Source organism: Cebus imitator, unplaced genomic scaffold, assembly GCF_001604975.1.
Source record: "Cebus imitator isolate Cc_AM_T3 unplaced genomic scaffold, Cebus_imitator-1.0 Scaffold94, whole genome shotgun sequence".
Classification (NCBI taxonomy): domain Eukaryota; kingdom Metazoa; phylum Chordata; class Mammalia; order Primates; family Cebidae; genus Cebus; species Cebus imitator.
The window spans coordinates 1796092-1808764 of record NW_016107409.1 but is presented as its reverse complement, the minus strand read 5'-3'; the positions used below and the strand labels follow the sequence as shown (position 1 = coordinate 1808764).

General features: G+C 38.6%; 1 protein-coding gene across 2 annotated transcripts in view; it reads left to right on the top strand.

Annotated features, from left to right (window-relative positions):
• CDADC1 (cytidine and dCMP deaminase domain containing 1) overlaps positions 1-12461 on the top strand; it is a 39028-nt gene extending 26567 nt beyond the window's left edge. Inside the window, exons 7-10 of one of the 2 annotated variants that reach the window (XM_017535914.2) lie at positions 2700-2869; positions 4844-5033; positions 6508-6568; positions 11885-12461. In XM_017535914.2, coding sequence (XP_017391403.1) covers positions 2700-2869; positions 4844-5033; positions 6508-6568; positions 11885-11889 — 426 coding nt within the window. In that variant the 3' untranslated portion in view covers positions 11890-12461. The remainder of the gene's footprint in view (positions 1-2699; positions 2870-4843; positions 5034-6507; positions 6569-11884) is intronic. The other variant, XM_017535913.2, reaches the window with a different exon arrangement.
• The last annotated feature ends 212 nt before the right edge of the window (positions 12462-12673 follow it).

The following is a 12673-nucleotide window of genomic DNA, read 5'->3' as shown; positions in this document are numbered from 1 at the left end:
AACCTCTTGAATAGCTGGAACTACAGGCATGTACTACTACACCTGGCTAATTTTTGTATTTTTAGTAGAGACGGGATTTTGCCATGTTGGCCAGGCTGGTCTTGAACTCCTGGCCTCAAGCAATCCACCCTCCTTGGCCTCCCAAAGTGCTGTGATTACAGGTGTAAGCCACCATGCCTGACCTGAATATTCTTAATATTAATAATGTTAATATTCTTAAAGATTAGGAGGATATCATCAGACAGAGCAATTTAATGGGACCAGGAGGATAACATCCAGAGATGGGGGGTGAGAGAGAGAATATGGGAAAATGTATTTGATGTGGCACATAGAGTAAGCAACAAATTGGACTGGACTACAAAGAACTCTATATCCCATGTAAAGATTCTGGACTTTATCCTGACAGTGACATATTATAGCACAGCACTAACTAGTAGAGAGAAAAGGCAAGCCTCAAACCAAATTTTAAATTTTCTAGGAGCCATATTTTTAAAAGTAAAACAGATGAATTAATTTTAAGAAAATATTTTATTTAATCATATAATCAATAAAAAGTTATTAATGAAATATCCTGAATTTTTAAGGTATTACATCTTCAAAATTTTATGTGTATTTTACACCTGCAGCACCTGTCAATCTAGTCTAACCACATGTGGCTAGTGGTGACTGTATTGGACAGTGCAATCCAAGAATATTGTAGGTGGGGAAATGATTTGATCAGATTTGTATTATAAATAGAATGAAATAGAGCTAGACAGGAAAGAGAGATTAATAAAAAAGAGATGACTTGGAGTTATGGGAATGGATTAGGAGGGCTAGAATCAAGAGATATTTAGTAACTATATAGCTGACTGAAAGGCAAGTCTACATTTTGCCTCAAGGACTTCACAGAAATTAATCCAACAATTTGCTTTGATGTTTCATAAACCCCTCAAGTTCAACCCATCCAGTATCTTCCCTGCTAACCTACTCCTTCGTCAGTGGTCACCATCTTGTCTGTTACTGTACACATACAATCACCTAGCACAATGGATTCCACCTTCAAAATACCTCTTGACTCTACTTACTTCTACGTCAACTGTTAACTCCTACTAGAATACTAGGCTCCTCTGTCAGAAATTCCATAGCACTTTGTACAACTTGTCTGTGACATTTATCACAGTTAAAGTTATCTGTCCAATTTCTTACCCCCAGACTAGAAAGTTCATGAGGGTAGGGACTCTGTCTTGTTTGCAGCTGTATTCCAGCACCTAGCACGGGTCCAGCTGGTGGTTGGAACTCTCGTTTGTGTTTATGTGAATGCTCAGTAGCCTTTTGGCTTAACATCTGGTTCTTAATGACTTTGTGGAGAATGTCAGTTTCTAGTTATCTCTGGAGTAGGCTGGCAGGCAGCATGTGAAGTGGAAAGACACATGGCTTAGAGTCAAGTAGCCTGGGCTTGAATTCTGGCTATGTTACTTACTAGTTTTGTGACCCTAGACAAGTTAACAAATCACTCTTGTCCTCAGCTTTCTTATCTGTAAAACAGTAATATTAATATTATCACTCTTTAGGTTGTTCCAAGATTTGATTAAATGAAATCATGCTTGTAAAACTCAATATGACCGTGCACAGTGGCTCATGCCTGTAATCCCAGCACTTTAGGAGCCTGGGGAGGGGGGATTGCTTGAGCCCAGGAGTCCGAGACAATCCTGAGCATCATGGTACAACACCCTCGCTACAAAAAATGAAAAAATTAGCCAGACATAGTTATGTGGACCTGTAGTGCCAGCTACTTGGGAGGTTGAGGTGGGAGGATCACTTGAGCCCAGGAAGTCAAACCTGGGCAATAGAGTGAGACCCTGTCTCAAAAAATAAATTAAAATAAATTAAAAACTCAGCATGATGTTTGACAGTAAATGTTCAAACAGATTTATTAATGAGATAATATTTTGTTTGCAGGCTTTTTTTGGCTCATTATTACATGATTTTTATGAAGCTGCTACAGTACTGAGTCTGTTGATATTATCACTTGAGTAATTATAATGTATTGAAATTTAATAAGGTTTATAGCATATTCCAAACTATTACAAACACATTATTGATAAAATATTTCATGCTAATAATTGATAAACCATTCATATTAACAACTACTATGCCATTGACCAAGAGAAATAAGAAAGAGCCACTGAAGTAAGAAGTTCTATAATAATATGCATATAACAGAGGCTTAATAAATACTGAAGATGAAAGTGCATTTTTTATTTTTCAACCAAATCACAATGGCACATTTTTAGCCTAACAACAGAAATTTTCTGTTTAAAGTATTTAAAAATTTTTGACTTGTTAACCAGTAGCACCACACAGAGCACAAATAAAACATGGTTTCTGCTTTCCAGGATCTTATAATTTATTTGGGAAGTAATGTCCGAATCAAGTGACATAATTGTGAGTTAAGTAAGATAGTATTTAATGAATTGCAAAAACCAAGGACTTCCTTGAGATTACAGATTAGAGAGATGGTCAGCCTTCTTGGAATTTAGCTTTAACAAGATCAAACTGCAGTAGGAGGATCTGATATTGTATTTTTGATAGTTCGGTTTATTGTAGAAAATTGAATAAGTATTTATTATGCAAAGTATGATAGCAAGCTTCAAAAATACATTTCAAAGTGCCTTTTCAGAATGTTGAGACTAACCATTGGTTTGCTCACTCTCTAGAGAAGTTGTGATGGAACAGGTGCCATGTACTTCGTAGGATGTGGTTACAATGCTTTTCCTGTTGGATCTGAGTATGCTGACTTCCCACACATGGATGACAAGCAGAAAGACAGAGAAATAAGAAAATTCAGATACATCATACATGCGGAACAGAATGCCTTGACATTTAGGTATGAAATTCTTCTAGGTGTACTTTTCTTTAAAATGTAGCAAGGGTTGGTTGAAATTTATTTTCCTTTAATTGTAATTTATCTCCTTTTTCAAATTCCAAGAAAGTTTCCTTTCAGAAGTATAACTTTGGTAAAGCTTGGTCCTCACTGCCAGACCTGAAGCTATATCCTGACCTGAGATCATCGCCTCTGCAGGCCTTCCCATTTATTGAGCATGTTTTTTTTTTTCCTTCCCTGTCTCCAATATGAAACTGCTTGAAGTTTGTCCTTTGGGATCTTGTTCAGGTTCTCCTATTTCTCTGGATGTTAAGACCTCCTTTGTTTTCTAAATCTGGAGCACATATTTGTTAATACAGTTGCGTGCCGCATAAAGACATTTTGACCAACGATGGACTACATGCACAACAGTGTTCCCACAAGATTATAATGGAGCTGAAAAATTCCTGTTATTGAGTGAAGTAGCCATTATAACATCACACATTACATTTTTTATGTTTAGATACTTACCATTTATTACAATGGCCTGCAGTATTCAGTATAGGACTGTCTATAGACTTTATAATAAACCAAATTGCTTTAAAAGGGCTTTTGTTAAAGTAATAGCTGTTAATTTACATCATTTTTACAAACACTTCTCAGCCTTTACCATTAAGGTTAAGGGATTAAAAAACTGTATAAGACATGACTCCTGTCCTTGGAGGGCTTCTAATGCAGCAGAGGATATGAAACGGCATCTACCGCATACTGTGGATTCTGTGGGAGGGGCAAATGTAAAGTGCTGTGGACATTCAGGCGCTGCTGTGGACAAGTGTGAGAGTGCAAGGGAAAGGCTTTATGGAAGAACTGACATCTGAGCTGAGCTTTAAAGGATTGCTAGGACTGGGGCAATTGGAAGGGAAGGGAAGACCATCCTTTCTTCTAGCATAAGCAGTGGTCTAGAAGTAGGAAAATCTGTGGTGTGTTTAGGAGTGTGAATATTCCAGTTAGACTGGAATGTGGACACGGGAAATGCAGCTCACAAGGACAGGCTGGGACTGGACTCGAGAGGACTTTATGCTCCATGTGGTAGGCAGTGGGGAAATGGAATGGCATTGACATAGCAACACTCTTTAGATTATGCAGGTGGTAGGTGTATTGTTTGTACAGATTAGATGCATAAAATTATTTTGCCATAGTCCAGTTGAACGTAAATAAGAGTCTCAACAAGAAAGGTGGATATGGAAGACTGGCAGTGGGGGAACTGAAAATGGCTGGCTGAGAGCAGCATAAATCTCGGAACCCAGATGTCAGTCCTTGTAGCCCCAGATAAGAGCAGTCCTTAGTCTTAAAATTTCACCCAAATTTTCCTCTATTCTTTTCCTTGTCCTCGTCATTACAGATTTACTTGATCCATTTTGTGCGGAGGTACAAATATGTCAAATAGAAACTTTTTAAAATTATCCCATGATAGGGAAGGAGTAAGGGAACTATAAGTCAAAACAGAATTTAAATATTAAATTATTCATTTAGTAAACATTTATTGAATATCCACCAAGTACCAGATAGTGTTGTGTCTTTTGTCTATCAGGATGAGCTAGTGTCTAATCAGACATCATTAGCAAGGAGGGCGTCAGTTTCTAATCTAATCCCAGTATTCTAAAGAGGTATTTAGCATCGGGGAGTTCCTCTCTCTTTCTTTGTCTTTCCTTGGTGTCCGTATCTTTCTGATTTCATTTACTTTGTAATCTGAAACTGAACCTCTTACTTAGAATCAATAAATTATTTTTAGTTATAAGTTTCATGTCAGGTTGTATTTATAACATTTTTATGGGTTTACATATTTTGAATATTCAGTAATTCAGCAAGTCTAAGGCTTGATGATTATTAATAATGGCATAAATCTGTACAGCTCAATTTTAGTGTTTAAAGATTTTTCTAAAAAATAACTTACCCTTTCAGAAGGAAGTTTTCTAATATTTTATAATTTTTTAATAGGTGTCAAGAAATAAAACCAGAAGAAAGAAGCATGATTTTTGTGACAAAATGCCCATGTGATGAGTGTGTACCTTTAATTAAAGGTGCAGGCATAAAACAAATATATGCAGGAGATGTAGATGTTGGAAAAAAGAAGGCAGATATCTCTTACATGAGATTCGGGGAACTTGAAGGTGTTAGCAAATTTACGGTAAGTAGATACACATTTTTTTCAGATGTATTTTGTATTATGTTGTTAGGTACCCTGCTGCATATTTTAAGTTAGTTATTCCCACCCTTTTAAAGAGTTTCAAATAATAATAATAATTATTAAATTTAATATTATTATTTGAGACAGAGTCTCTCTCTGTCGCCCAGGCTGGAGTGCAGTAGCTGATCTCAGCTCACCGCAACCTCCTCCTCTCGGGTTCAAGTGATTCTCCTGCCTTAGCCTCCTGAGTAGCTGGGATTACAGGCGCCTGCCATCACGCTTGGCTAATTTTTGTGTTTTTAATAGAGACAGGGTTTCGCCATGTTGTCCAGGCCGGTCTCAAACTCCTGACCTCAGGTCATCGGTCAGCCTCAGTCTCCCAAAGTGCTGGGATTACAGATGTGAGCTACCATGCCCAGCCAAGTTTCAACAAATTAATTATTATTGAGTTTATTTATATGTGCAATTCTTTACCTAACTGCAACTATTCAGCTAAGAATTCCTGCCATATGAATTTACATCTCTATAGAGAACTGAGCCAGTGGATTCTTTGGTGCCATCTGGTGGCTGATAAAAGAAAAATCTCTGACCCACCTCTTCTTTCTCCTTTCTGGCTTAGAGTGGTGGGTAGAGGTGAAAATAACTCAGCCTTCCCCAGCCTTTTTGGCACCAGAGACTGGTTTTGTGGAAGACAGTTTTTCCACAGATGGGGTGATGGTTTGGGGATGAAACTGTTCCATCTCAGATCATCAGGCAATAGATTCTCATAAGGAGCATGCAGCCTAGATCCCTCAAGTGAACAGTTCGCAGTAGGGTTCTGCTCCTAGAGAATCTAATGCCACTGCTCATCTGATAGGAGGTGGAGCTCAGGTGGTAATGCTCACTCGCCTGCACTCACCTGCTGCTGTGCGGCCAGTTCCTAACAAGCCATGGACCAGTACTGGTTGCTGCCAGGGGGTTGGGAACACCTTCAATAGTTTAAAGGTTACCCCGTCCACCACAAAAGGGAGGTGCACATACACACAAACACACACACATTTCTCATGAGAATGATCAGGAAAAAATATAAATTTATTTATTTATTTTGAGATGGAGTTTAACTAATTGCCCAGGTTGAAATGCATTGGTGCAATCTCGGCTCACTGCAACCTCTGCCTGCCAGGTTCAAGCTATTCTCCTGCCTTAGTCTCCCAAGTAGCTGGAACTACAGGCCTGCACTAACATGCCCTGCTAATTTTTGTGTTTTTATTAGAGACGGGGTTTCAACATGTTGGCCAGACTGGTCTTGAACTCCTCATCTCAGGTGATCTGCTTGCCTTGGCCTCTCAAAGTGTTGGTATTACGTGAGCCACCTCGCCTAGCCATTTTTCTTCAATTTTTAAGAAGTTGTTTTGATATTTAAAATCAATGTGCTGAAATGCTATGTATTCATCCTTTTTAAACAAGTAAGTAAAATGTTTGTGCGCTCTTACAGTGGCAGCTGAATCCATCAGGAGCTTATGGTCTTGAACAAAATGAGCCTGAAAGGAGAGAAAGTAAGTATTTATGTATTGAGGTGAACTTTGTTGCTGAGGAGAAAGGAGATATAGTGAATTTTAATAATCAGGTGATGAAAATTGTTGTGTTAACAGATGGAGCATTTTATTTTTGCAGATTAGATTTTTGCCATTCAATTTGTTCATTAACATTTGTGTGTCTACCATATGCTAGGTGCTATGGAAAGTGCCGATTAATACTTGCTACTATAGAATCTACAAGTTAATACAAATAATTACATACAAATTGACTTTATAAATTAAATGTATATGAAACAGTACGCAACAATGCTCTTCTATAACAAAGCAGAAGCTTACTGGGGAGTGAGAAAGGAAAAATATGTATAATTAGTACAGATGGATCTGGGACCAAATGATGAGGATATATACATTCTTCTAGAGTAAAGCCTCATTTGCCTACATTGGAAATGTTCTGGTTACTTGAATTATCTGATTAACTAAGAATCATCACAGCTACCATAATTAATTACTAATCTTCAAAGCTTTATTATTTGTACACTACTACAGATATTTTGAATGTAATATAATCTTTGAGAAGTCTTACAGTTTCTTAGGCACATAATTTTAGACATGAGTGCTATACAATATTATTTTAAAATAGTAACTATAGGCCAGGCACAGTGGCTCACACCTATAATCCCAGACTTTGGGAGGCCAAGGCAGGCAGATCATTTGAAGTCAGGAGTTTGAGACCAGCCTGGCCAACATGGTGAAACCCCATCTCCACTAAAAATACAAAAAACAGCCAGGCATCATGGCACACGCCTGTAATCCCAGCTACTTGGGAGTTTGAGTCAAGAGACTCGCTGGAACCCAGGAGGCGGAGGTTGCAGTGAGCTGAGATAGTGCCACTGCATTGCAGGCTGGGCAACAGAGTAAAACTCTGTTTCAAAAATTAAAAATAAAACAGTATTATCTAATTATTTGGATTCTAAATGGAAGTTTACTGTAATTGGAAGTTTACTGTAATTTTTTGATAACTTTTTTAACCTTGAAAAATCGAGAAATATAAAGGCCTCAGAATAATTTCTCTGTGAATATATTGATTGTGTTCTGAATTAGCTTTATTTTATTCAAATAGAAAATGTATTGTTTGCAATTTGGAAAAAAGTATATATCCACTGTATCTTTCTTTTTAAAAATTAATCAGGGAAAAAAGACTGTAGGTGTCTGTCTGTCTGTCTATCTATCTATCTATCTATCTGATTAAATAATGTGTATCCAATGGCAGTGTTTGAAGGGGCCAATAAATCATTTCCTACGTTAGGGAAAGGATACAAAAAGCACAAATCATAAAAAGGTTGATTTATCTATGTTACAAGGAAGAACATCTGTTCATTAAAAGATATAACTAGGCCAGTGTGGTGGCTTACACCTGTAATCCCAGCAGTTTGGAAGGCTGAGGTGGGTGAATTGCTTGAGCCCAGGAGTTTGAGACCAGCCTGGGCAATGTGGTGAAACACTCTCTCTACAAAAAATACAAAAATTAGCCAAGTGTGGCGGCACATGCCTTTGGTCCCAGTTACTCAGGAGGCTGAGGTGGAAGGATCTCTTGAGCATGGAGAGGTTGAGTCCATAGCAATTCATGCTTGCATCACTGTACTCCAACCTGGGCAACAGAATGAAACCCTGCCTTAAAAAAAAAAAAAGATATAACTAAAAGAGTACAAAGGTAAACCATGGAATATGAGAAGATATTTGCCACTTATAATCAACAAAGGGCTTGTATCTAGGATTTATTATTTCTTGATCACTAAGGAAAAGGAAGACATGGCTGTGGTTAAAGTCCTAAGATTGAAAGGAGGGGACAAAAGGAAGCCTTCTGGTTTGCTGGCAATGTTTTATTTATTGACCCAGATGATGGCTGCATATGTTTGCTTTGTGGCAGTTCAACTGAACTGTTAAGTTTATGTTTATGCATTTTTGAACAAGTGTTTTATCTCAATAAACAATATCCCCATCTCCTTTTTAATTATATAATAGTTTTATTGAGATGTAATTCATATATCAGAAATTTGCTCTTTAGCATATTCACAGAGTTGTACATTCATCACTACAACATATTTCAGAACATTTTCATTATCTGAGAAAGAAGTCTCATGCCCATTTGCAATCACTCCCCGTTCTCCTCTCCCCCCAGCCCTGGCCAACCCACTCTTTCAGTTTTTATGGATTAGTCTATTCTGGCCATTTCATATAAATGGAATCATACAGTATGTAATTCCTTGCCAATTTTTTATTCTGTTGAGAAATAGACACCAGAATCAACAGATGAAAGTTACAACACCAGCTTTGTTGCTGGACTGGGGCTTGACCTTTGGCTAAATCAATATGTCCAACTCCAGAGGGGGACCTACTTCTGGATGCCCTCTCAGTGCCAGTAGCAGGGACAAAAAGAGAAGGGAGGCAGGCAGTGTGACTGACAACTCTCAAGTGCCCTTTCACTCCATACAAATGGAACCCAGGTAACCCATAACAAGCATTATTTTTAAGGAGTCACAGGGCTTTCAAGAAAATAAAGGAAATAATATCCTAACAACAAAACAGAGGTAAGAAGACATTTTGCTGGAATCTGAGGAGCAGTAGTAAGTGAACACAATAGCTAGAGCTACCCTGGAGACAAATGTCCATATAAGCTGGGATCCAAGAGCAGGTCTGGGTCTCTTGCAAGGTAGGTGAACTAAACTTAGTTCATCCAATCAACACATGAAAAGATGATTAAACTTATTAGTAGTCAGAGAAATGCAAATTAAGATCACATTGAAGTAGCTTTTTGTTTGTTTGTTTGTTTGTTTGTTTTGAGACAGAGTCTCACTCTGTTTCCCAGGATGGAGTTCAGTGGCACAATTCCAGCTTGCTGCAACCTCCACCTCCTGGATTCAAGCAGTTCTCCTGCCTCAACCTCCCAAGTAGCTGGGATTACAGGTGTGCACCACCACATACAGCTAATTTTGTTCTTTTAGTAGAGATGGGGTTTCACTACGTTGGCCAGGCTGGTCTTGAACTTCTGACCTCAGGTGATCTGCCCCCCTTGGCTCCCCAAAGTGCTGGGATTACAGGCATGAGCCACCCCACCCAGACTGAAGTAGCATTTTTTATAAGTATATGCCCTAGAGAAACTCTTGCATGTTGTATAAGAGTCAGAGAGACAAAGAATTTGTTGCTATGTTGTTCTTAAAGGCAAAAACTGGAAATAAATGCTTGTTTTGGGTGATTAGATAAAAAATATTATGGTGTATTCCCACAATGAACTACTGTATAGCAGTGAAAATAAATGAACTAGAGCTACATTATTCAATATGGATGAGTCTTAGAAATATAAATGTTGAATAAAAAAGCAAGTTACAGAATTTTGATATAATTTCTGTGTAAAGTTCAAAAAGACAAATTATATATTGGTTAAATGTGGTAAGCCAGGCACGGTGGCTCACACCTATAATCCCAGCAGTTTGGGAGGCTAAAGTGGGCTAATCGCTTGAGCCTAGGAGTTTAAGACCAGCCTGGGCATCACAGCAAAACCCCATCTCTACAAAAAACACAAAAAATTAGTTGGGCATGGTGGCCTGTGTCTGTAGTCACAGCTACCCCAGGGCTGATATAGGAGGATCACCTGAGCCCAGGAGGTTGAGGCTGAAGTGAGCTGAGATCACGCCACTGCACTCCAGCCTGGGTGACGCAGACAGACCCTGTTCAAAAAAAAAAAAAAACTCTGTATATATATACACACACACACACATATATATATACACACTTTAATATATGGTATATATTTTACTATATACTATATATAGTAAAATTATTGTTAAGAAGCAATGGATTGATAAACACAGAAATCAAGATAGGAGTTGCCTCTGAATGGGGTGAAAGGGATGGGATGAGAGAGGGAGTGCATGGGAATTGGTAATGTTCTAGTTGTTGGATTGAATAATATGTTTTCTTTCTTTTCCATTCCCCCGCGCACACACACATCATGTAGTTTTATTCAGCTTTAAGCAAGATTTAACTTTTTGGGGCAGTAAGTTCATGAGTGTTCATTTATTGTTAGCCTTGAGAATTCCCATCTGTATTATGTATATATTGTTATATATTACATAATATATGTAGAGAGAGAATGTTTCAAATATTACATAATATGAAGAGAGAGAGAGAGAAAGAAAGGGATGGCTTTCCAGATCTACCTCTGGAAGGCAAATCAGAGCCCTGGCCTAGGTGTCCTTAGGACAAGGAAACAGCAGGGGAAAACACACAGGCCTGGGGCTGAAAATCCTTCAAAATATGGGAAGAAAGGGCAGAAGGAAGCTTTTGCAGGTGGTAGATATGTTCATTGTCTTGACTGTGGGGATGGTTTCATGAATGTGTACTTATGTCAGAAATCAAGAAACTGGACTGAGCAAAATGGCTCCTGCCTATAATCCCATTATTTTGGCAGGCTGAGGTGGGAGGATTGTTTGAGGCCAGGAGTTCATGACCAGTTTGGGTAACAGACTGAGACCCCCCATCTGTACATATATTACAAATTAAAAAGTAAATAAAAAGAATTCATCAAACTATACACTTTAAATATATTTAGTTTATTGTATACTTTAAACATGCATCATTTATTGTACAAATTAAGATATTAAAAACAAAACCCAGGAAAAGGTTGAAGCCAGACTCTTTTCCCAGCCTGCCCCATCAGATATAAGTCCATCTTCCTTCCAGTCTGCAGATTCTCCCTGTCCCACACAGTCCCTTCCTCCCTTAGGAGATACATTTTGTTTCTTCCAGCCTAGTAATAGGACTTCCCCCCACCCAAAACATAAAACAAAGTGTTGTGAATTATTTGCCATACACTGTTGAATGAATTTAGTTTTTGTTTTTGCTTTTTTTTGAGACAGGATCTTGCTGCGTCACCCAGGCTGGAGTGCAGTGGCACAATCACGGCTTACCACAGCCTTCACCTCTCTGGGCTCAAACAATCCTCCCACCTTAGCCTTCCAAGTAGCTAGGCCTACAGGCGTGCACCACCACACCTGTTTTTTGTTTTTTTTTTTTTAAATTGTAGAGATGGAGTCTCTCTGTGGTGCCCAGGCTGGTCTTAAACTCCTGAGCTCAAGTTATCCTCCCTCCTCTGCCTCCAAAAGTGTTGGAATTACAGATGTGAGCCATTGCACCCGCCCAATGTGAATCCAGTTTTTGAAAGCCAGATTCCATATTGCCTGAGAGATTCAATTCTCTAACAATTAAGAATCCAAAGATAAAATAAAGTAACAGTTACTTTAACTTAAGCATTCTTTTGCTCTTACAACCTATAAGGCTGAAACAAGTGCCCATGGGTTTGAAATGAAGCTGTCCTGACCTAGCGTTATTCTCAATGCTAGACGGTGTGTTGAGATCCGTCCCACAGAAGGAAGAGCAGCACCAGGACAAGAAGCTGCGCCTCGGAATCCACTAAGAAGGCCTGTCTACACTTCAGGGGAGCCTCAAGAACTTTCATTGCACTTCTAAAATTCAGCCTTGTTCATTCAGAAAATAAGGATGGATTTTGTGAATAATTGAAAAGCATTTTTTAAGGAAACTAATTTATTTCTAGGATACAAATGGTGTTAATCAGAATATTTGTATTTTAGATTTATGTGTGGGTTTTCCATAATGTAGCAGTGTGTTATTTTATTACACAAAATGAGGGAGCAATAACTTAAACAAATGTAATCACAAGTAGGGACTGATTTCTATTTATCTTGACTTTATATTAGCCAATTTGAAAGGGTCTGCTTCACAGGAGGTCACGCCTCTGCAGGGAATCACACACCTTTTGAGAAATATTAATTCTTTTGAATTACAAGAGTGACAGTTAGTAAACTGTTCTAGGGAAACAAAAGTATCATCTTTTAAGAGTCAGTGTAGGCCGGGCGCGGTGGCTCAAGCCTGTAATCCCAGCACTTTGGGAGGCCGAGGCGGGTGGATCACGAGGTCAAGAGATCGAGACCATCCTGGTCAAGATGGTGAAACCCTGTCTCTACTAAAAATACAGATAATTAGCTGGGCATGGTGGCGCGTGCCTGTAATCCCAGCTACTCAGGAGGCTGAGGCAGGAGAATTGCC